The sequence below is a fragment of the Chaetura pelagica genome, unplaced genomic scaffold (genome assembly GCF_000747805.2).
Source record: "Chaetura pelagica isolate M959 unplaced genomic scaffold, ChaPel_1.0 scaffold7, whole genome shotgun sequence".
Taxonomy (NCBI): Eukaryota; Metazoa; Chordata; class Aves; order Apodiformes; family Apodidae; genus Chaetura; species Chaetura pelagica.
The window spans coordinates 3,767,773-3,794,031 of record NW_009953920.1 but is presented as its reverse complement, the minus strand read 5'-3'; the positions used below and the strand labels follow the sequence as shown (position 1 = coordinate 3,794,031).

Genomic DNA, 26,259 nt, shown 5'->3' with positions numbered 1-26,259 from the left:
TTTCCCTATTTTGTAATGGGAAAAGATTCAGTCTGATTCCATCTTCTCAGTAACCTTATTTTTAGGTATTAGATGTTCATTAGCTAATTATATCAACTTTTAGTCTCCCCTTAAGCCTTCTCCAAGCTGAATAAGTGTAACTCTCAGCCTTTCCCCACAGGAAATATGCTGCTGTGCCCCAGTCTTCATCATTTCAGTGGTCCTCTGCTGAACTCACTCCAACTTACTGATGCCTTTCCTATATTAGGGTGCCTAAAACTGGACAAAATATTCTATATGTATTCTAATGAGGGCTGAGCAAAGATGACTGTTATTTCCCAATATTTTTACTTCTGGATTTCTGTGATGCTCCTGTCAACCCATTCCTCTACCTGCAGAGGTCCTTTCACAGGGACAGTCATACACTTAGCCAAACTGTGATAGCACCCCAAGTTCAGTTTCCACTGCATACTTGGTGAGGATGCATTCTGTTTCCTCTAATCAATATCCAATCTGATTACTTTTCCCAAACCAACATTTTACAATTTTTCTGTTGTTACTACCAATTCAAAAGAACAACAAAGGGCTGGAGCACACACCACTCACTTAAAAACCAGCAGTTGAAGACTTAACAAGACTAGTTCTAGCAGTTCCACTGATACAATAGAAGGATAACTCCTCTGGAACTGAGGGAATGTCAGATATTTAACAGGAATGTTCTTAATCAACACTACATTACATTGGTGCCTCTGAGATGCCAAAATGAAACTCTGATAAAGGCAGTGGCTCATGCATTCCATGTTTATGTGCATCAGTCCCATGAAAAATGGTAAATAAAAGCCATGACACTGAAGGGCACCAGAATGCTGAACATACACACAGCCAGGGATACTTCCAGAGTAGTTACTTCAATTGAAGTATCATATTCAGAGACAATTTCTTTGTGTTCCACTGATCAGTTCTTCTGATTTGCATTACACTCATTAGAAGTGACAATGTGATAATTCCATTTTGTTTTTAAATGCTAAATATTTTTTTTGTGTTGACTTTGAGAAAACTGATAGTTTAACAAGGAAAAGGAATATGTTGCAAAAATAGTAGCAGACATCTAACCCTGAGCAGCAAGCATGAGTTTCTTTTAATAATGTCTAAGCAATTTAGAAACTGTTACAATTAAATGAAGGTACATAAAAACAACTGCCACAAAACATGCATTTAAATAAAGTATGCTCTGTATATTTATACATGTATTTCAGAGGGAGCACAGAAGCAGATCTTCGAATCTGAAAATCTATTAAAAAATCAAACAAAAATTCTGCACTTTGGAAAATGATGCCATCACCACAGGGATTTAAGCTCAAGTTAGTCTGCCCATGTTCCCAGCCAAGCTGATGATGTGCTGACCAGAAGTCACGTTCTGTTGCAGTAAAACCCTACCAGCAGGATGGTATCATTGCCGGGCCCGAGTTAAAGTATCATTGCAATAGTGAATTCAACTCTGGCCACCAGCTCCACCAGTGGTATCCCCAGTAGTTGTGTGTGTTTCAAGAATGACACTGCCTTGGGAGGCACAGGACCTACCTCCAGTTCTTGGTGTGAGGAGGACCGTCCTCCACACGAAGCAACGCATAGCGAGCCGCGTTCAGGGACAGTCCTCGGATGCCATCACCCCACTCCTTTTCCGCTCTTCAGGAAGCAGAGAAGATTCAGTTAACAGGGTCCCACTTACACACATTCAGTACATTTTCTCACGAGTGATAATACACATAGAAATGAACACTCTTCTTTGCACGAATGCATGAAAAAAATGTAATTTTGCAGATTTAAATCAAGAATGAAGACTAACGAAGGTGAAGCCACCTCAAGGCCCTTCAAGAGAACTGTTTATTAATATCTATTATGGTCTATTTTATTAATACTCAACAAGTTTTTTTGTAGTTGTGAGAGCTCCTTAAGTTGCTTTCAAGCACTAGAATAAGTGAGGGCTACTTAAAAGGAATTGTTTTAAAGCAGCAGAATGAATTAAGTGAAACTTGACTTTGTATGGATCAGTGTGTTACGTCTTCCCCCAACACGACTACTACATCTTTCTTTATTTCCTTTCCTTCCCAGCTTCTCTCCCAGATTAACCTAATGCTTTATCTGCCCTCCTGACCACTTTCAATCTCCCTACATTTTCCACTCCTCTTTCTCCCAATACAAAGCTATGCTATACACCAGGTAGCCAGACAAAAAAAGAACTATGAGTGCAACATGTTATTCTCCTTTGTAGGGATTCTACTGCAGCAAGGGGTCCACCTCATAGACCCTTCCTCCCCTCTTATTTCCACTTGTGAATTCTCACTGAACTTTGTTACCTCTAGTCTTCTTTTGAAATTCAGATGAAACAAGCCAAACTGAATTCAAAATCTAACAAAGAATAACATGGCAATGAAAACATACCCTGACAGACAGCACAGTCATGCAAGTTTCTTTTACTTAGTTATCAAAAATTAAAATTAAAACCTGAGGTTTTCTCCAGACAGCAGTTTTAAGAACATTTCAGGGTGACTTTCTCCCCACTGCCAAATCAGCCCCTGCATTTATAAAGGCAGGGAGAAAAGTTGTTAGGTTGCTGCAAAAAACAATCTCTTTCTGCAGGGTAAATGTGCTGGATATGTGCCACTTTTGTAGAGTCTCTACACAAATTTGGGTACACATATAATTTTATCTATGTGCATACCTACACACACACAAACAGAACTTCTATCATCTGAGCCAACTTTCTGGCTAAAATAGGCAAATTAATTTCCTTATAATTATTCCAGTAAATGAAGCTGCTAGAATACAGGAAAGCATCTAATCTGGAATTTGAGATATGAAAAGATGGAGAACCCACAAGGTGGAGTTCATACCAGCTGATCCATTTAAGAACTGTGCTTAATCTCTCATCAAAACAACTTCCACTCCCTCCTTGAAGATCTTACTATTTTTCCTTACTAGAATCTTTCAGCACTGAGAATCTTTCCTTAGAAAGGGAAACCACACACATTACTGATCACAATCACTTCTAATCTTTCATATGTTGCTTAGTTGCCCAAAGGTTCTTTGCTGGGATTTTTGGTGTTGGGGTGGGTTTTTTTTAAAATGAAATTAGCATGGACTTTAACTCCCCTACATGTACAGCAATTATTTGAGGTGTGGCTCTGTATGTGCCCCTTATCACATGATATGCATACAATGCAAAGTATGGTGCAAATTAAAGATTAACTAAGCCTTTAGAAACTAGATAATTTTCAGTGGCTGCTCTTGATATTCGGTATGATTCACCCTAAAAAGTGCTAAAGTCCACATAAGAGTAGAGTTTTTCAACTTTAGCATAATTTAATAATAATTTAACAGATTTTTTTATACCTGCTGCTTGATATTAAAACGTGATGTTCCGAAAGTACCAAACCTTTACCTCATAAGCTCTGCTCAAATGAAGATTTCCAGCTTATTGGTTCATATTTTGATTAGTTCTGGCTGTTAAGAAGTTTGGAACAGAGCTTCAAGAGCAATTAGAACCTGAAAAGGTACGACCCTGGACACAAACAGGACCTTACTTTGTTTCAAGGAACACTCTTAATTCTATTACTTCAGTTGTATCTATTTTACACAAAAGTGCTTTTTGATGAACTTTAAAGACATGAAATATAGAATAAATAAGATATATGGTCTTACCCTCTATATTCTATGTATTTGTATATGCATCCTGCGATTAGCATGGCAATCAAAGCATAGTACCAAGAGCAAATGAACATCAAGGCAAGACATAAACTCATCCCCACGAATGAGAGGGTCCTAAAAGAAACCATTTTTTTCCATTTTTTTAAATAGGCATGCAAATGTTCTACAAAGTCTATGTCTTATTCAAGCTAACTTCCAGAAAGGCCTTTCTTCTTCAAAGGCCATTCCATAGCTACTATACAAATAAAAATACCTTAGTTCGACATAAATAATACAATTGATCTAGATGTAACAAGAGATTTGCTACGTGTCTCAGTTCTGAAACTCCACCAGTGCCTCTGAGTGAGGTCAGTATCTAAGCACATTGCTGTCACTTTCTTCCTGTTACTTTGCATTTGAGCTGAATGCTTACTCAAGCAATACTAGACAGCACTATGTGACTTCCAGCAAAACAGCTGATTAGCTTAAATCCAATCTGGCTCCATTCTATGGTCAGCTTTTGTTGTGGCCTGTCTCTTAAGGCAAGAACACAGGACAGTAGTAGAGAATGCAGAAAACCACCTTTCAAAGGCTATAAAGGAAGAATGACTGAGCTGAAAAACTTGCAGAAGCATCTCCAGATTAAAAGTGATGTGGGTCGTTTGCCCACACTGGTAGTCCGGATAGACATAGATCAGCTCAGAACTGGACTCTTTTGAGAATACTTTTAGTCAGGTATGACACCCACACATTTCTTTTCACCCAATTTCCAAACCAGAGATGGCTTTCACTGGACTGACAGTGACTGTCAGCAGGCCCAGCTTCAGCTTAGTACGTTTACTACAAGTATTGACTCCAAATGCATCCAGTTCTAAACCAAGGAAATGCTTTCTACCTGTTCTTGCAACATCAGTCTAAATGTAGTCTGTCTAAAAATGGCAGCAGCTGCTCTTTCACTTAGCCAACCTAAGACTCTACTTTCACTCAAGAAATAAAGCCCAATCCAAATTCTGGCCAAGCCCTGCTCTGGCTAGAAGTGATGATGCAGTCCCACAGGGAGCCAGTTGGCTCACTGAAGTCTCCGGGCAAAGTACTAAAGAGAAGTTGCCAAAGGGTTACAGGCTCTGCTGCCACTGTGTCACAACCCTTTTCTTTTCTTTTCCTTCTCACCATGGCCCATGCTGTCCCTCTTGCTATCCTCCACCTTATTCATCTGCCTTAGCTTCTAAGCTACTTTGTAACCTCCTTCTATACCTCTTGCACAATCAGATTATGCAGGGGAGGTGGAACAAAAAACAAGCCTGAAGACAGCAATCCCCCTTTTTCCTTCTTGATGTTGCAAATATCACTAGGAGGTTGCAGTGACAGCCTTGGAGACAGGCATGCATGTATTTGGAGGTTTAGGTGCCAAACTAGGGAGAGCCCACTGAGCATATTCAGAAAGATTTGGCAGGGCTACACCGTGACATTTCACCTTCACTCACTTCTTTACAAGGAAAAACAGTGAGCAACTCCTGCACCCTTGAATCAGGCCAACTCATCTCCTAAAGGCTCTAGTCTGAGGCACTTCAGCACTAGAATGTCTCAATACAATTATTATTAATTAAATAAATATATTTTATTTGTATTGATATTTATTAGTTTATTTTTATATTCTATATATATAAGCAAGAGTTTGAAAACAGTAATCGTATCAGAGCAAACTGATACATATTAAATGAGATTCTTTTTTTCTGTACATTTTGGGGTTTTTTGTGGGTTTTTGTTGCTTGGGGTTTTTTGTAATGACAAAAATTAAAATCACATCAACCTTCCTGAACATTTTTACCAGTTCTTCTATATAAACCATATCTTCTATATAAACAGATTTTTTGTCATCTTCATTCTCACATATTCAGAAGGCTTCTTGGCTTATGAGCAATATTAAATGTCATCCTGTAGCCCCTTCCCAAACCCTCTACATTAGCCACATTTTTATAATATCAGCTATTACTAGCCCTATTCCAAACACATTAAAAAATATTGCTGTTTGTATATTCCATGTATAAATCATATCATGTAAATAAATTGAAGTCCAAAAGTAGATTTTGTTCTGTTTTGTTATTGCAAGAAATACAACAATTTAGGATTGCATAATTAGTTTTAACTCTTCTGAATGAAGGAATATTCCCTACCAGTGGTAATACTTGAATCGAGGTCTCCAGTTGGGAGTCCGTAAAAGCGTCTGAACTGCACAAGCCAGATTTACAAACATATAGCACATAAGGAAAAACCTGTTAAGAAAAAAAAACAACAACCAAACACAAAACAACAAAACATTTTCTAATGGGAAATTAACCAGATAGACTTGTATTAAAAGGCTGAACAGAATCCAAAAAAGGAGAGGAACTTGTACACTGTTCACAGTGGCTAACAGAACACAAGATATAGATTAAACTAATACTTATAGAATATCAGGCCTCAAAACATGGTATTAGCATAATAGAAAGCCTCAATCTAAGATTTCACAGAAAACAGCAAATAACTGACAGTCATGGTGTGCTGGTTTTGCCTGCTACAGAGTTAATTTTCTTCATAGTGGCTCATATGGTGCAATGTTCTGGATTTGTAACTAAACCTGTTGATAACACAGGGATGTTTTAGCTGTCACTGAGTGGCCCTTACACAGACAACATCAAGGCTATCCCTGTTTCTCTTGCTGCCCCACCAGTAAGAAGTCCTGGGGAGTGAACTCAATTGAAACAGCTGATCACAACAGACCAAAGGATTATTCAAGACTGTGTAACATCATGCTCAGCAGTAAGAGCTCATTCACAGAGGAAGAAGGGGGGACTTTTAGACTTAATGGTGTTTGTTTTCCCAAGTAACAGTTACAAATTGTCCTGCTTTCCTGCAAAAGACTAAATATCTGCCTACTGACAGTGAACAAATTCCTTATTTTGTTTCCTTGTGAGGGGAGCTTATGTCTTACAAGTTTCCCCACTTTTACACTTTTGATTCTCTCCACTCTCGCACTAGTGGGGAGTGAGCAAGTAGGTGTGTGGGGCCAACAGAATCAACCAATAGCATGGGATAAACTTAGAGGCAGTAAAATCAAGTTCAGTTCATACCCTAAAACATTAAATTGTTTGGTCTGTCTCTATTAGATGCACCTGAGCTAAAATAACAGGGAACATTTTAAAGTGGAGATTTTAAGAAGTTGAACATATTTTTACCAACATTCAAAAACTCTGTCATGGGAAAAGTTATTTGTGCCTGGAAGTTAGTTCCAGTCAAAACATTATGTTTCCTGCTACCTCTAGGATCAAACAGGAATATAACTTGTTATAAGACAAAGTCTAGCATGTATTATTTCAATAAGAAAAATAATTACCTAGTTAAAAGTAATTTGCTATTTAACCTCAGAATAGAAAACAACACATGCATACTTACATGGAAAGAATTGGTGCTACACTGTCCAATGAGGCTATCAAAATTCCTATTTCACAAATACCAGCAGTGAGGAGCAGAGCCCAAGTTGGTTCTCCATTTGCTTTTCCATGACCAAACACCTAGGTGAGTTAAAGAAAACTGTAAGATTAGGGAGAGCAGTTCATTAACAGTTATGAAATATGGTACAAATCATGAAATAACTCAAACTGGAACCAAAACCAGTCAGTAGTTACAAAGAAGAATGAAGCAAACTATACTGCAAAAAGACACAAACAAAATTGCAAACCCCACACATTTCCAATATGAAAAACACTTATTAAAATAAGCAATGACTACATAACACTGAAGTACTGTTGCAGATGCTGTTTAAATGATCTCAAGTAACTTAAAATCCACATGCAGAGACTTTTGCTTAGCATATAAAAAGCTAATATAGTTGAGGGCAGTATTTTCTGTAACATACAAAATAGGCATCAACTCAGTACTCAGGAACACAAATACTGATCTTTGAAAAGGACTGAGATAAGCCTATGCTCCCACAAAGAGCCCTATCAAAAATGTAAAGGTGGTAATTTCCTTTGTGGAGAATTCTATCCAACTGTATTGGTGATAGATGGCAAAATGCATCACCTGAAGCTCCAACCGTGTTTATTCTCCTTCATATACCACCATACATTATAAAGACTAAGCTCTCACTTTCATTTTCCAAAATGGTTTACTTTCCAAATGTCTAGGTTCTCCATCTCACTCACTCTCCATACTGTGTTCTTGCCTTATCTTCTTATCATCCCATCACTCTTGCTCCCCTTACACTAAAATGCCATTTTTTCTGCTCATGTTACAAGTCTTTGGGGTTTTATTTCTTAATAATCTCTTGTCCCTATCTTAATCTCCTTGCATTCATCTCCTTGACCATCCATGCAGCAGCTACATCACTCCAAAACTGCAAACACATCTCAAGTCTCAAATCCCATTTCAACATCCTGCTTCTCCTGGATTCCTTTCCTTCATTTCCCAAACCACGTCTTTTTGTTGGTTTTTGTTTTCCTTTTGATTCTTGGCTACTTTCCAATATAACCCAGAGAAGACAGAATAATACTGTCACACTCTCACCAAGTACCAATTTTTTACTTCAGACTAAAGCAACACTTTTCATTTCTCTCTCTCAATATGATCCAGCTTTTACAATTTATTGCATTACAACCCCTTCCTAGTCACAAGTCAAACTCCACCGTGATTCTGTGCCCCTACCTCAGCACACTTAGTGTATTTTCTTCCAGTTGTGGATACAGGGCTTGCAAGTCAGGGACCATGCCAGTATTCTCAACTGTGAAATAAAGCAGCAGCATGTTTGATACTCATGCACATCCTCAGCATCTTTCTCCATCTCTGGTAGAAAAGACACCCTCAAACCAAGGAAGTGATGATGTAGCTTCCTCAGTGACCAAGTTCCCAATGCAGTAGGGCAGTGAAATGGGAGACAGAGCAGTAGCACTGCTGCCAGGGATGCTGTTAGCTGAACGTGTTCAGGCAGCAGAGGGGTTGCAGAAGCAGCAACTGCTTTTTAATTTGTTTACTTCTTGATTCATTAAGCCTCTGGCTCCTTCTCCCAGCAACAATACTACTAGTGTACGTTTCCAGCAACCATTCCTCCCTGCAGCCCAAGGGAAAGACCCAAGAGAAAACTACAAGGATATTGTCCTACTGAGACTAGGCACCAGCAGACAGACCAGGGAAGCAGCTGGTGAATGGAACCAAGTGATTAGAGACCAGAAAAAAAGTTGGCAACAGCAGTACAGCTGCCTTTCACAAAGCAAATAACAAAAAAACCCCACAACAAAACAAACAAAAAAAACCCCAAACAACAAAAATCCCATAACACACAAAAGATAACCCACCCTCCCAAGTCACTAGCATTACCTCTTCCATTTTGCTTTGCTTCTCAGCTTTTCTACCCCCTCGAATCACAGAATCAAATTGCTACAGATCAAATCACCACAGAATCATAATTTGTGTTGGAAGGGATCTTAAAAATCATCTAATTCCAACCTCTCTGCAGGGGCATCTTCCACTAGACCAGGTTGCTCAAGCCCCATCCAACCTGGCTTCAAAACTTCCAAGGAAGGGGCATCCACACCCTCCCTGGGCAACCTGTTCCACTATCTCATTCCCTGTCCTCTCCTTTCTCTCCTTCCCACAAGTTTTTTCCTTTTTGCACAAACTCTGCACAACTCCTTCCTCCTCAGATGTTTCCTCTCCAGCCCCACTCAAATTCTCCAGCTAACCCATCATTCATAATAGTCCTAGGCACATTCTAGCTAAGGAATTTTCTCCTCATGCCACAAATAATGTGTTGGCTCATAGCAGGCTTTGCCCAAACTCAGGAAGCACACTAAGCTGCTGCTATTCTATATCTACCCCTCACTGAAGGTAGATTTTAGATATCTCTGAGATAGGTTATGCACCAAGAGTAATAGCCCATTTTTTAATATGACACTACTACAGTGACCTCAGATGTGAGAATATGACCTAGAGCACACTGACTCTAGGTCTGACTCTAGAGGTAAGTGTGGGTAAAGTAGGGAATACTCCTTAGGTATCAAAATAATTATACAAACCTCCCAAAGGGATATATAAAATAAACAAGTGTTCCAAATAATCCCTGTACAACAGAGAAGCCTGTTTTACTAAATTCAGCCCTGGTTATCCTCAGTGCCTTTATTATCTGCAATTTCTTTCTGTGTGCTAAATTTGACAACTGACCCCTAACGCTGTTCAAAAAATATTCATAGTTACTCAGACATAATCCTGTTTTTTATATTTAATCTATTCTTGGTAGGTTATGGTTGTGCTGTGCAATCATTGGCAACTCTTGACAATTTAAGGTACGCTTTAAAACTTCATCACAGGAATCAGCTTTTCTCCCCAGACATCCCATTCTGTTGGATTTTTAATATTTTTTTTTAAGTCTAGTTGCCTTTTTTTTTGCAGATGCAGCCAAGCAATTATGTTAAATAACCTCCATCAAGAGTTCTCTTTCCTTCTACTTGCCAGTTCCCTTACTCATTTCCTTTGAGAAAAACCCAATATATTTATTTTTAAAAACACGTACAGGGATGTTGGAACAATCTTAATGCTCAGAGTCACAGAACAGAATTCTGTTACATCTTTGTTGACTTCATTTAGCTTACAAAGATGAAAACTCTTATTGTGTCTCTGTGATATGAGAAGTATCACACAGTTCCGTAGTGAGATTAAATCAACTCTGTTCACAAATACAAATCGTAACACAGCATGAGTCAAGCAGTTGTTCTTAAGTTGCTTCTTAGGTATTTCCATTTATAGAAGACTTATATTCTCAGTTTTGAAGTATTTATGTGTAAGAAGAATAATTAAATAACACTGCACAGAAATATCCAAGTTTAAACCTGGTCCTATAGTAGCTTCATCTTTTACAGTACACAATTAAAACTGAGCTTCAAATCTTTTCCTTACATTTTGAAAGGAATAGCAAAAATAACGCCTCATTTTTTATTATAAGTCACACTTGAAATACCGTAAGGAAAAAAAATCTTACTTGAATAAAAGGTACAATGCCATCCCTTGCAATGGCCTGCAGCAGACGGGGGGCACCGGTGAGACTCTGGAGACCAGCACCACATGTTGAGAAGAAGGAGCCAATCACAATAACCCATGGAGAAGGCCAGGCTAGTGTACCAACCACTAGATTTCCATTAACTGCTTCTCCAAACCTTATAGAAGAGGGGGAGGGGAAAAAAAAAAAATCAGTCAATATTAAAATAACTTTTACTATAGCTTCAACATCCACATTTCAATCTCTTTGGACAACAGCACTTTTCAACAATGAACACTATGTCACAGTATGTACTATAGCATTTTCCAACCAACTAATTTATCTTAATTTTGCTGTTTTTAAAAACAAAACAAAACAAAAACATTCTAATTGTTTCATCACAAGTGCTACCTCTAAGCAAACTGCAGCAATTATCAGGAATCTTGGCAAACTTTACAGAAATAGCAGCGATAGCATTTACATATACATCCTTTAGATCCTAGACTCCTAGGAATTCAACTGCAGAAGTCTGTTTTACAAGTAATACAGGTATACCCCAGGACATGAACATGAGATTCACATAAAGTATTAGCCTTTCCTTTTAATAGTGTGACACTGACATACAGACAAATAAACAATTAGACACAACCATCTCAATTTATCCACGTGCCTTCTGATTGTCATGCTACCTGATGCCATTTTTAAATTACTATGGCAAAGAAGCAGGTGGGAAGGCAGAAAGAGGTGCCCTTAGTCTTGACTGTCCCATCCACTGCCACTGCTTTTTTAAAGATAATTAACTTTATGTCAATTTACAGACATCTTGGGTAAACTTTGGAAAGATTCTTCCCCTTTTGCCCACCTCCCTCCCAACATGATGTTTCTGTTTTAAGAGCCAATAAACTTCTGGTAGGTCATCTTAGTCTTACAATTGCTTTTGGCTGCTTCCTAACAAAACTATCTATACTGTGATTGCATAATTATTTTGAAAAACCTGAAAACATTGAAAAATAATAAAGACCAGAGAAAAGGCTACAGAAAAAGAAAAATTTCAGATCTGCTCTTAAACAGATTCAAGACACATAGTAGTAATCAGGTTAATATAATAATCCAGTGTTCGAATTCTTGCATACACCCAAGACTGGATGCATGGCTACATGCAGATAGAAAAAGGGCTAACCACACCCTTTAAAATAATATTAGGCTTCTATGACAACATTTATGCAGCTGAACATTCATTCTTAAATCAAATTGTAATGCCTGTGTTTTAATGTAACAAGGAGTAGGAACAACTTGAATAAAGTGAAAGAAAAACTGTAAGATGTACAACCTACATTTTATCACGGTAGATATGATAATCCATAATTAAAAGAACACAAAAAACAGTCCTTAAATGAGACCAGAATCTATACATTTTACTGTTATCATGGGTTTCAGCCAAACATGAACTGGCAGCAGTGTAAATGAAAGGATATGGATTCAATGCTCTTGCTGAAGTGCATCCCACTGTAGTGATGGATCACCTGCACTCAACAGCTGGCAAAATTTCCTCCCTCCTCCCCTAACCCAATTAATTTCAAATACATTACTTTAAAAAATGTGAGTTTATAGATATTGACTCCACATTGATTTATAATTCAGAATGCATTTACTATTTCTTAAACATCAGCTTGATTTGTTTTTTGTATTTACTTTGAAGAAAAAGACATCAGATATTCATTGATGCAGCTATACTATTTTAAAGTAAAAATCCAGCTTTTAACTTATGATTCTCCTTCTACACTAAGAGACTGCATTTTGAAGTAAGTTGTCTCAGCATCATCTCCACCACCTTCCAAACTTCCAAACCCCAATGCCACTGCTTCATCACCAAAAGCAAACTTGGGTCTTAGAAAAAAGAATCAGACACCGGGAAGGAAACAAATGTGAAACCTGCCAACAGGTTCATCTTCAGCAACTCAATGTCTTTTAAGGGATAAATTTACAAAAATCTGGAGATTCTGCTCATTACATTTACTCCCTTTGTGCTTCATATTGTGCCTCAAATATCCTCAGGTAACTACAAAGGTGAAAACTGACACAAGTCCTGTTCTACAACCGATATTTTATAACAAAAACCAGCTAGATATCCAGCGAAAATGTTAAGCCTGATGGTGCATTTACAGTCTCTCTCATGAACTCTCCTTGTCACAGAACTGTGAAAAATATTTCTTTTTGTTCCTCAGGAGCATATTACTTCTCCCAGAGTAATAATGCTTCCCTTACCCATATCCATCAGCTCCACAAATACTATTATTGTCTCTCTCAAGAACATTTTATTAGGGACAGTTCCACTTCAAACATTTATTCTAGATTCTGCATCTATTTCTTGAAGGGATACAGCTTGATAATCTGACCAGTTTTTTGCAGCCATCTCAGTTTAACTCACACAGACTTTCCTTCCAGTTTTAACCTAATCAAGAGAAAAACATCACGTATATATTTCCCAGAAGAGCCATTAATAAATGGTATTAACATAGCCCATGATCATGCATACTCTCTGTAAAATTAGAAGTTGAATGCAACTTACTTATCTCTTAATATCACACCTTCTATACAGGCACCAAACAGCACTATACAGGAGAGATCTATTACTGAGACTGAAGGAAGATTACACTATAAATTATCAGATACATAGCAAGAATAAAAAACCTCCATGATTTAGCACCTATGTGTAAATGAAAGCATCCCTGATAACGAAGGGGGGGAGGGAGGCAAAAGGTTGTTGGGTTTTTTGATTGTTGATGTTTTTTTTGGCTGTTTTTTAAATTCTTCTCTACCACAACTTTTTAGTTTAAGTTCTCTGTGACTGCCTTTGATGCAGAGTTTATTTTAGATATTGGAAATAGCTGGTCCCTACATCATGCAACAGAACAGATATTTTCTTATACAAATAAGCATTTGTCTCTTCTAGGTATTGAAGGCCTAGCAATTTCTATTGCTGGTAGTTTGCTTTAAGATTTTCAATTATTATACTAAGTACAACAACAAAGCAATCTGCCAGCTAAGGCATGATGCTAAAATCTTCTACATCATTTAACTAGAAACATCAGTTATATCTTGGAATTTGAAGCACTAGTAGAACATAGAATATTTATATAAATATTTATGTATACAAATAAAATGTGAGGTGCTTAATAATATTCATACATTATTTTTATATTTTAGATAAAATATTTCTTTTCAGGTTAGCTTTCATTCACCTTATACTTGGGCAACTATAATGACTCTTCAATGAAAACACTGTAATGTTATAGCTACAGAATGTGCACTAGGAAATAAGAAGTCACAGCATAAAGGATACAAATAAAAGACGTAGTTGAAATAGCCAAAATTGTTCCAGTAGGAATAGATTTCTGCGCATCCTTAAGATCTCCAGATCTGTTTGAACCTGCCATAATACCTTAAAAAAAAAATTAAAAATTTACATGTCATAAAAACAATTCATACTAATTCCATGTCAATAACTACTAGAATAGGAACACTTAACTTTAAACCTGATTTAACACATCTTTACCAATGAAGCAGATGACAGAAGTGTATTATAATCCGGCAGAAATCCTCAATTTATACCCTAATTTTATTCAGAAATGTGTGTGTTAGCACCCATTGTTGACTGAACATATTCCAGAAGGCTCAGGAAAGAGAGAGATTAAAAAAAAAAAAAAGTTATTTTTCAAATGCAATTTCAGAATCGTTTGTAAACTGAGGAAATATACAGCAGTAGCAAAACGTTGGGGATGTTACAAACTATGGGAGATTTTTCAGCCTAGCCAGTGTGACCAAACACACTAACTTTCTGTTTAAACAGACTCTACATAGTAAGATATGTAAGCAAGTCAACAGACTAAATAATAGAAACACAGAAACAAAGAAGAGCAAGCAGGAAATACAAGAAAAATTCTTAGGACATCACGTGTACACATTGCTGTTTAAATTCAACAGGAGAACAAAAACATTTTCTAGCACATACTGGGACAAGAGGGGGAAAATCATGCAACAACTAAGTCTGCCCTCTTTCCCAGCATTGCCTTGACCACAGCTGGAGGCAAAACCGTGGGAGTTAATGTCAACATGTTCCAGTGCAAAACCATTGTCAAACTCCATGCAATGAAACTAACCACAGTTTCAGATAGGATGAGGTCTTGATAAAAGAGCCTGAAGCAGAGAAATGGAAACAGTGGAGGACACCTATGCCTGGTATTTTACTAGCAAGCACTGCTGCAACTTGCTAACAGAAGGTATTGTTACTTGGTATTACAAAAGTTCTTGATTTGGGACTTCTGAAGAAAATTTTCTCTGGTTATTTCAGTCAAAGGTGACCTGAGGAAAGTGATATTCAACTAATCTAGCCTTTAAGCTTGACAACGAAGCCTCTGCTAGTTAGTGTTGCAAAAAAGTGCTGGACATTTAAATAGATCACAGGCGGTTCATGACTTGAATACCTGAAACAATCATTTTAACACTCAACTATTCTCTCATGCATTTGAAGATCAAAATATTAAAAATGTATGTATCTTAAATAAACATTTAGTAATGCACAGAGCTTTTGTTGTCTTTCCAGACATAAAAAGCAGAACTTTAACTGATGCCTTGCTTAAGTCCTATAATGCTCTAAAATTACCAACTACCAGTAATGTCACTCTAGCACCAGAAAGTTTTAGGTACATAAACCTTGGGACACACAGACCAGCAATATTGCGTCTCACTGATAAACATTCACACACACACAAAATAATCTTCTTTTCAGCTGCAAGTACACATCCTTACTCAAGAAAAAATGGTCATGTCTACCTGTCACAGATGGGAAATAAATCCCGACAAGCATCGTGAAGTAGGTCATGATGTCTGTAAAAACATAAGGCAATCCACTCATTTTTGTCTCTTCTGATCCAGGAATTGATGGCTGATCTTTTTTCTCAACTATTGATCCTTTTTCTGAATAGGTACTCCAGAGATTATCTGCAAGGCAAAAAAAGCCCAAGACCCAGTGTCATCTTAATCCCTCTGTTTCAGGATATTAAGTAGTAGGAATGCAATAATCTTAAGAATCAGATGGCTTTTTGTTTCCACTTCTTTTTGATAGAACAAGGCTTTTGAAAGAGTGCTTGTAAAAATTCAATGATCCCCAAATTAAGGCATTTGACATTAAGCTGCTAAAACCAGATGGAAACTTTATAGGAAGAAACATGCTCTAGATAGCAATCTAGATCTTTGGACACGTGTCCAAAGTTTTTTTACATCACTGTGCTTTCCAACTTACCCATTAGAACTCCACTCATTATTCCTGGAATCCCTTGAATTTCTGTTACGTTATTGAGACTAAAGTAGTCATCACATGTAGCATTAAGCAAAGGACTATCACAGAATAGTTGCCACAGAGTTGTAGTCTGTGTTTCATTATTGCTTTCAGTAAATTTGGCACAGACATCAAAGCTGCGTTTTGACAATGTACGGTTTCCAAGGAGACAGATTCTGTAAACAAAAAATATAAAAACAGTGATGTTACAATATAGTGCTGTGCATTAAACCATTTTTTGTCCATTAGACTTCTTCAGAAACCCGATACTTGCAGTACCTCTCTTCTGGCCTACACTACATCCACTAAAACAGTATATAGTCTTTGCATATAAAGACTTCATCAATAATCTTTAAATCAGCAATCACACATTTCTACTTTTAGGTATTAATAACTATTTTGCCTTCTGATTTACTCTTTGGAAAAAAATAAACTCAAGCAGTTTGGCCACTAAGTAACAGAGATCAGAGTAATTCAGTAAGTGAAATGAAGTAATACTTAATATAACAATGAGCGTGACCAAGAAAACACAAAAATTAAGCAACTCTGTCATGTCCTTTTCTAGCAAACAAGTATTTTAGAAAGCCCTCAAAAATATTAAAATCCAAAAGGCAGAAAATAATCTAGGAGGGTTAAACAGCAAAATTCAAACATATTGATGGGAGTACAAATTAAAGAATCACACAGCAGGAAGTAATTAAAACATTCAAAACTAAAAGAAAATTAGAAAACTCAGAATAATTCACAAAAAGCAAATTCATAACAGCAAAAAATATTCAGGATCTAGGAACACTTCTTTGCTAAGCTATACAGAATATAGGAGATATCCACTCCAGGCTTGCTTTATAATGAAATTATATATGATGTCTAGGAAGAAGTAAGGAACATCAAATAAAACACTTGTGTTAAGCACATAAGTCAAAGAACACATAGTACACATCTCACACTTCTGAAGGAGCTCAGTTAAGAAGCTAATAGCAAACAGTAAAAACATACCATTGGCATTAGAACAAGTATATTAAGCCAAGCAGAATATTGACCTAGTGCAGTATCTTATTTCTAATAGTAATTAAGAGTAGATGCCTTGAGAAGCATACAGGACACCAGTACAGCTTCAGGGTATGACATCACATGGAAGCTGAGCAGATTTAACAGAAAGCTGCATTTTTCAGTTGCTATTCATTTGGTGACCCTACAGCAGCTGGGTAAGCTGGTTCAGCCCATGGACACTTCTCCCAGTTTGATTCAATGGGAAAATCATGAGGTAAACTATTTTACCATCTGTACAATAGCCAAACCTAATTAAAAATTCAAGTACCTTCCTACTGGAAGTTACAGCTTTGTCTTCTATTGAAAAAAATAAGTGTGTTCAAAATTCACATTTTTCTGAAGAAATGTCTTTTTACAGTACAGTACACATATACTGTTTAAATGCTCAATTTGTCATGTAACCATCAATGCTTCAAAGTACTATGGTATATGTAACAACTATTCAGTAGAAGGTAACTTTATTCCTATACAGCAGATGCAATTTATAACAAAAGTTACGAGGCTATTATGTTAATATTTTAAGCAGTATAATTTTGTTTTCTCTCTAAACACAAAAAGACACAAAAAAGCAACTCACATACTGATAACTGGTCAAAAGGAATCATTCTTAGTGAGCTAAGGGAGGTACAAGCTAAAGACTTTGCGAAGAAATATGCCATGCATGATAACAATAGGATTTTTATTAACAAGAAGGTAAAAAGCCTTCACAAACAAGTGACTTTAATACTGCAATGTCTCTGTTTTAAGTAGGAAGAAATGGAGGCTTAAAAAATTTCCTCAAGATATACAACTAACATTGAAGCCTCTGTATTTATATTTTGAAATTTAGCCTAAATCATGAAATGGTTACAGTAGCTATTCCTCCTCTCCACCTTTACTTTTTCTAAATGACCCATACTACTTAGATATTGCACTTACGGGAAGTCAGGCGGGTCAAAAGCAGTCTTAATAACTCCAGCATATATGGCAATGATGGAAAGAATCACACAGGCAAGGAAGACCAGTGCAAGTTTGTTTACATACTTAACTCCCACAAAAACTACTATGGCCATCAGAATGATAATACACGTTCCATAAACTCTCATGTTGTTCAGCATAGCCTCCGTTTCCTCCCCAACCTCTTCTGCTTTAAATATAGCAGCACTTGGAGAAATGTAAGTCTGCAAGAGATACACACTATCAGACATGTAATAACAAATATTTTATTAAGAAATTATTTAATTGAACTTCAAAATCTACACTGCTATTGCTGTACGAGTTTTATTCTTTTAGGAGCCAGTCCAAGCAGATGACACTGGCATTTAGAAAGTGTAACAGTAACAGGAAGAAGGGGTGAGCAGAAATGAAGAAAAACAAGTTTTGAGAACAAAGTACTGTTTTTAATACAGCTTCTCAGAGTTTCAACTCCTAAAACTCTTATTTCTGCTAGAGGGAAAAAACCAGTAAGGACCTGGGAGGATGAGGGCTATTAACAACAATTAAAAGAAAAATAAAACCAGCTCAAACCAGATATATCCTTACGTTCATCTGAAGCAGTTGCTAATTCCATTGATTGAAACAATATGAAGAGTCAAATAAAAGCATTAAAAAAACCTAGAAGTGTTTGCAGCACTACAGTCTCTGCACTACATTTCATAAAATTCAGATAGCTTCAACATTGTACCTTGAAATACATTTTTAACAAGTTTACCTTCATTTTTAATCTGAAGTTGCAACAGCACAATTTAAGATGAGTGTGATGAAGCTTAGTCCTGTGCTAAGCTGGACAATTTAAACTACTGTAATTTCAAACAGGATTCTATTGCAGATCTCAATTTCACATAAGTTTTTTCTGGGTTCTACCTAAAAGGAAGTTGGATGTACAGTTTATAGGACTTATACTGATAAATGCAAAGACATACTGACCTATAGTTCTGAGACATTTGTGTACTACACTACATGATAAAGAAGCCTTTATTCCTTCTTCTAACACCTTTAGAAAAAAAACAACAAACTCTGCTCAGCTACTAGAGGAGTATTAAGTCTTGAGGCAACTCCACTCCTTCAAAACAACAGCTAAACTCATTACCCTTAAATAATCTAACTTCTAAAAGCAGGAAGAAACTTTTAGCAAGAGGCTATGTAAGATAATATGTTCAGAATCAGAATCCAAAACCAGACACAGGCAATTTTTTACTAGAATTTTCTTCAAATTAAACTAATTTTAAATTAAATTTCCATCTAGTAAATTCTTATTTACTAGAATGCTAGAAGAGATTGAAATTGTCCTATCACCATGAAAGAAAACAAAAACAGCAAAACGAAAAACTGATTACAGATAGAGGATTTACATATTGTCATTAGAAAATTCTACTTGTGATGTAGCAAGGGTATCAGGCTCTGTGTGGAGGTACTCCAGACAGGGGGGGTTTTGTGTGCTTTGTTGCCCTGCTGTTCACAGCCTTTGCTGGGAAAAGCCATAGGCAGACAACTGATTTCTGCAAATAACTTTCTCCAAATAACCCATGTATCAGTGGAGAAAAAAAAATAAATTTAAAAAGTTAATAAATAAATAAATAAAAATCCATACTTGTGCCTTGTGGCGGTAACAGAGTTTTTTTTCCTCACATCTTCTACCAGATATAACATCCTAGGAGGTTTTTTACTTCCAATTCCATAGCTGGACCCATGCATGCTTATTAGCAATACATAAAACCAGCATGACACTTCAGCAGGGAGAACAGCACACCAAACCCAGTCCAATGTGACATGGTGCTGGTAGTGTTGTTAATATGGATCAGATCTCACAAGCTAGCAGTAGCCAGTGAGGACTCTAATCTCAAATCCAGGCCTTTTTGTATTTATGATATGGGTCACAGTAAGTAACAGGGAGGAATTCTAAATGCATCTGCACAGTCTGACACGACAACCCATGTCTTGCCCCTCCTGGATGCGGCAAAGCCATAGTAGCTGGGCCACTGCCCTACAGGCAGTCTTCCACAGAATCTCTACATGTGTAAGAAATTTCAAGGAAATAAGTCTGAAAAGGAAGCAGTAGGATAGATTCTTAATGCCTGTCTTATAGGAGATAAACCTTTCTTGTTCTCCATAAGCATCCATTGCACAGAAGCTTTCCCCAGTGCACATGGCTGCGACAAGCACTGTAGGAGCTGAAAAGTTTCTGTGAGTTATCCTAGGAATGCTTCTCTGATGCCAAGCCCCAGACTTTCATTTGGAAGGAAAGGAGTCCTCCTAGACCTTAAGAAAGTAGGGTTTAAAGGGACTTATGCCACACTTACCTAGAAATAAGCAGTTCTTCCAACAGAAGAGACACCTAGGGGTGTTGACTACTTACTATGAAGTAGTTGCCAGATTTAACATTTTAGGTATGTCTTACTAAAATCCGTAGTTTCTCTTGCAACTCTGTAGGTGCACAGTAGCACAAGCACAACTTATGGGACATTTGGTATTCATAATATGTAGTGAAAAGGTAAAGGTGACAATATATACATTGCATCTGGTACAGATTAGTAAAAGTCCATTACCAAATTCTATTATTTCCTACTTTAAGTAGAATAAACTTATATCAAACAGCCTTTAATTTATTTTTGAATCACTGATTAGTTTTTTTAACTTTTTCAAATAGGAACAAGTAGAGCAAGAATAATTAATTATTGACATACTGAAAATAACGTATCAAGATATTAAAACTCACTAAATTAGAATGCATTTTAGGCCAAGTACATTCCTCAGCCACCTCCTAAAACAGCACAAATACATTTAATCCTAAGAGAAACTACTACTTACCAATAAAATTTCAATGGTACCAAGAATGTACATTGCTCCTGCAAAGGTTGTACCCAAGTAGAAACAGAGTCCCACTGCTCCACCAAACTCTGGCCCTAGAGATCTTGAAATCATGTAGTAAGAGCCTCCAGCTGTGAATTGAACAAAAAAAAGACTCCAGCCCTTCAGATTAAGGACAGCACTAGAGAACAAAAACTTGAATCATTCAGTCCATGTAATCAAGATAACTACTGCATAGATCTCCATTGCAGTGTTCATACCAAAACTGTATTAAATAACAACTAGTAGTTACAATGTACATAGTGAATATGTCCATGTGCATTTTCTGGGGAACAGAAAACAAGGGAAAAGAGGAAAAAAACCCACAAGCTAAACGACCTAAAAGTAAATTAAGAAATGGTATAACTAGCTGTGAATCAATCTTTAGTTTCTGACCTCAAATGCTGACAACCCAAAAAATGTCCAGAATAATTTCTTTACAAGGTGGGGACAACACAAAACTTTGTTTCACTAAGATGCATTCTTTTTCTTTTCTGTAAACAAAACCATTACTATTTTCACTACATGCATTTTTTTCAGTACTATTTAAAAGTGTTGGGTAGGGATTGATTTTTCTTGTCTACTCATAAATTATTGCCCCCGAAGTTTTCAATTCTTCTCACTCATATATCCCATACGCATACATCATCTTTAAGTCATAAGCTACCCAACTCACCTCCCCACCCCCACATTTCCAAGGTACTATCTCCTTTTCAATAATGCTCTAAGTTTCAAGCTCTTTATCTAGACTTCCCCCCAGTCCCCTCATGGCATGCTCCTCTCTTGTTCCCCCTCCATCTTCTCTTAAGCTCATGATGTTACTCCCATTCATGACAACTGAGGAAGAAAGAGGAGACAGAGAAAGGAAGTGCTTTATTTTAATAAACACACACTAGCCTTGTGTAAAATTAGTCCACAAATAAGAAACAAACTTCTAATCAAAGGGCATAGTCTGAAACAGCTTTTCAATACGAACAGATGAGAAACTAACATGAAAAATTATGATTCATCAGTTCTTTAAATATAATGGGATTGCATGTAATAGCAAGAGGCAAGATCCTGCTGCTCAGGTCTCTTTCAATCCCAGCTTCAGATCTGTGCTTTCTGCCTCCTCTGTATATTCCAGGAGGAGAAAAGAAACTGGTACTAACAAAAAGGTGAAAATAAAGACCTGCCTAGTGCAAGACCCGCCAACTTCAAAGACTCCTGTGACACCCAGATGTTAAGCAAAACCTTTACAATGAACCTTAAAAAATATGAGAGGGAGAACAGCACAACATTTCAGTAACCAAGACAATGGTTAGAATAACTACATTTAATTATAAAAGTATTTTAAATCAAATTTTCTCACGTATTTGTATTTCATATATAGTACTGCATGCATGAAATGCAATTATTCTACACCTTGCACAAGTTGCAGCATTTTGCCCAACTTCTACATCAATTGTGGAACCATTTACTAAGCTAGAGAGGCTCTGCAAGTGAGGAATTATTTTAACTTCATTAAGCAAACTGTTCAGAGTTCTTAACAATGTCTGAATACTGATATTATCGATTAGCATGTTGAGAAACTGAAAAGGATAAGAGCTTCAAATGAATGATTCAGATGATTTTGCATTTAAAACATTGGCTTCTTAATTGAATAAGAACAAGTTCATCTATTTATCGTGAAAATTTAAGGACATGAGCATTACTTACAGTGCTTATATAGAAAAAGATTTTTTGCCAGTAGACTGTCTATTATTCTTGCAGAAATAATAGCAAGGTCCAGTGTTTAGAAATTGAGTCTAGGCAAATTCAGGTGGAAAAAAGGCAGCCTTATTTGTAAATTCATAAGGAAATTTCCTTTGCATCAAGACAAGTCTCCATTAGTTCAAATTATAACATCTTATATTTCATCTGAACATAATGACAAAAACACACTATAGGTCGTAGTTTCTAGAAAAGTCCAGTTAAAAGATTGCATCTTACCTTAAAAATTCATGTATGCATCAGTTAAAACAAAACATGCACTTAACACAAAAGCATTACTTCTGATATATCAGACTACCGTTATTTCTTATCCCAGCCTTAAACTTCCATCACTTTGACCATTCACCTTTTAAGATAAAATTCTTTATTACCTGGAACGACACCATTTGTTGCTATCGCACTCATGGAAATTGCAGTTAGCATAGTCTGTGGAAAGATAAAATAGAGGATATTTAAAATACTGAGAGCTTTGTGAAAGATAGAGCAAGACAAAGTGTGCAAATTAGACTAGCAATTTATTTTTTTAAAAATAAAGTGTTAGAGCAACTAAAAGAAAGCATATCTTCTGTTAGGGATATCCCTGTCAATTAAGTACTAAATTTTTTAGTTAATTTAGATGTTTGAGACAGTCTATAAAAAGAATTGGAAGAACACAGACCGCCAAATGTACTTAAAATAAGGTGTTCATTATTCCCATTAAATAATAGTGAAAAACTGAATAAGTGTCTTTACTATAACTATATAATCTACCAGCAATCTTGCATTCCACAACAATAATGTATGGACATAATGCTGTAGATTTATTTGTAGTTTATATTTCAGTTGGTTCTGAAGTTGTGAAAAGTAGAACAGTTCAGATTTCCACGTAAATCATGAAATACCGGCTAAAAGCCAATATAATAATAATAATAATATCCATATGAACCTTTAAATAAAAGCTTAATGTGATCAACTCAAAAGCAATTCCATACAGGCTAGAATGACATGTGACATACAGTGCACATACATATAAATATATCTGTAAATATTCCATGTATCTCATGCATCAATACTTCATTATGGAAAAATCTCTCTCCGCTGCTCGTATTAGAAGGCAGTGGTACTCTTGTAACAGAAGATTAGGCCAATAGGAGAGAAAAAGCTTAACTTACACAAGCACAACACATGAACACAATGATGAAAGACTCAAGAACTCCAGCTGTTCCCACAATCCATGTTAAACGTAGGAAAAGAATTACTCCCAAGATGTTTTGCAAACAGGGCAGGTACACACCAATAAAAGTGCCCATACGTGGAACCTGCAAACAAAGTCAGAACATTAATTCCTTTGCAGTAAACAAAGTCCAGAAGCACTTTCTTTAGCTAACATTTATCACAAATGCTCCACGAAGAAATGCCAAGTGAAGCTGAACGCTAGCTCCAAAGTGTCTAGCTTTGCAAACATTCACAGGGCACTTCGGCAGGAAGATTCCTGGAAACACAGAAAACTCTTTGTGATAGCAAATGTTCTTGTCCCAGAGGTACTAGGGTGAAACCTTGATATGGGTAGGATGCCTCTTCATCTGTTGATTACAGAGATTTACAAATGTTCTTCTGAAATACCAGTTACAGACTACCATTGAAGAGAAGTTGCTATCATAGCCAAAATACCAAATACATGCTGCAAAAAGTTGATCACCAGCTGCCCTACAGCTGACCCACAGTGTGATATTCAACAATAAGTTTTTTTCAATTTTTAAATGGACAGAGTAGTATGATAAGACAAGAAGAAATGTTGAAAAACATGCCACAACTTAGTATATTTGTTTGTCCTTTTTACTTTCCGATGATCATTATGGGTCAGGATACACACAGGCTTCATTAAAGTTCCAGCCTTCTACACTTAAGAAATCAGACCTTGGCATATCCAATTTAGAAGCAGGAGTTAGTAGCAGTTTTCCAGACGCAGAGGCTGCTCTTAAATCACAGCTCAGGCTGTGAATAAAAGGCAATAAATTTAAATAAATAAGCATTGGTGCTTCACCTGTTAAAAAAATTATTATGAAAACACTAAGTTTCCAGATACTACTGAACCATGGAATGTCATTTAGACTATAATCTCTATTTTTAGAATCTTGGGCAACAATAATTTGCAACATCAGTGCTACTGTTTCAGTTAAACCATTCAAAATGCAATTCTGCCAGGCTACCACTGAACCACCACTCAATTTCAGACATGGAAGAGAAAAAAGACACATGCACTGAAACTGTGTTTTTAGGCCATCAGATGGTGCTCAAACGAGATTAACTGCAAGAGAGAATACGGTGTCCATGGAGCCAGGCAGTGCAGAGGGACTAACACATTAACAAAAACTCCTGCACGACAGCTGGATGAAGGATGGGGACTAACTAAGGAAACTGCAAGTCGATCAGTGCTGGTTTTCTCATATCTCCAGCTGCACCTTCAGATGAGAAGAAACAGCTGCAGAACAAGCATAATGAGACAAACAAAAAGTAACCCCACAGACATGTAAATGCAGGATAAGTAAAAAGCTGAACAGCTAAATTTTATTCCTTACCCTTGCCCATTGTCCTGGTACCAACTTCCTATACTAGTCAGGTCCTCATGCAAACAGTTTGACTGAAAATCTTTGGGTACCCCACCATAAATCTCTCTTCCAGACAAATGAGCTCCAGTTAGAACATTACTTTCAAGCACCTTTTCATATCTGTCTCTTCTGCTATATGCTCATTTACTTGTATTAATTCCTGTGTGTTTCTCCTTCTTTATCCATAGCTTATAACATGAACTCAGCAGCAGCACCCCTTCATAGAACGCCAGGTTGGAAGAGACCTCGACGACCATCTGGTCCAACCTTCCTAGGTAACACTGTAGTTTACCTGAGATGGCTCAGCACCTGTCAAGCTGAGACTTAAAACTGTCCATTCTGGGGGAATCTAGCACTTCCCTGGGGAGACTATTAACTGAGTAAATAGGGATCTAATTTCAGCAGAACACTTTTCCCTCTGATATGTCTGGACTTGGGCAGTAAACTTCAGTGGCTGTATTATAATTACATTCCCAATTATAGAACACAACTTGTGCCTTTCTCCTTACTAAATGATTCATACTTTTTGAAAGCTCTGATAAGGTTCATAACTCATAGCAGATTCCAAAGATCATTTGTGTTTGGTCTAAAGAACTCCCTCCATTTGACAACATCAAAGCAGTGCTGCTTACTTTATTGTAACAGCTCTGGATCTAGTACCATGACTACACAAGGCCTGACTTTTATTTATTCTCTTCCATTTGCTATTTTTATTGTGTTCCTCTTCTAGACTATCGAATACCTGTGTGTTTTTAAATCATCTTTCAACAGCTGCCTCCAAACAGAATCACAGAATCTTAGGGGTTGGAAGGGACCTCAAAAGATCATCTAGTCCAACCCCCCTGCCAGAGCAGGATCACCCAGCACATCACACAGGAACGTGTCCTGGTGGGTTTTGAATGTCTCCAGTGAAGGAGACTCCACAGCCTCTCTGAGCAGCCTGTTCCAGGGCTCTGTCACTCTTATTGGAAAGAAGCTTTTCCTGATGTTTACATGGAATCTCCTATGCTCCAGTTTGCACCCATTGCCCCTTG

At 37.0% G+C, this 26,259-nt stretch overlaps 1 protein-coding gene across 1 annotated transcript in view; it reads right to left on the bottom strand.

The window, feature by feature from the left end:
• Positions 1-26,259, bottom strand: part of SLC12A7 (solute carrier family 12 (potassium/chloride transporter), member 7) — a 49,437-nt gene that overhangs the window by 18,742 nt on the left and 4,436 nt on the right. Inside the window, exons 3-15 of the mRNA XM_010001535.1 lie at positions 23,789-23,935; positions 23,009-23,063; positions 20,847-20,977; positions 17,979-18,220; positions 15,975-16,186; positions 15,506-15,673; positions 14,016-14,114; positions 13,242-13,299; positions 10,676-10,850; positions 7,099-7,217; positions 5,841-5,939; positions 3,682-3,801; positions 1,561-1,665 (exon numbers count right to left, since the gene is read on the bottom strand). Coding sequence (XP_009999837.1) covers positions 1,561-1,665; positions 3,682-3,801; positions 5,841-5,939; positions 7,099-7,217; positions 10,676-10,850; positions 13,242-13,299; positions 14,016-14,114; positions 15,506-15,673; positions 15,975-16,186; positions 17,979-18,220; positions 20,847-20,977; positions 23,009-23,063; positions 23,789-23,935 — 1,730 coding nt within the window. The remainder of the gene's footprint in view (positions 1-1,560; positions 1,666-3,681; positions 3,802-5,840; positions 5,940-7,098; positions 7,218-10,675; positions 10,851-13,241; positions 13,300-14,015; positions 14,115-15,505; positions 15,674-15,974; positions 16,187-17,978; positions 18,221-20,846; positions 20,978-23,008; positions 23,064-23,788; positions 23,936-26,259) is intronic.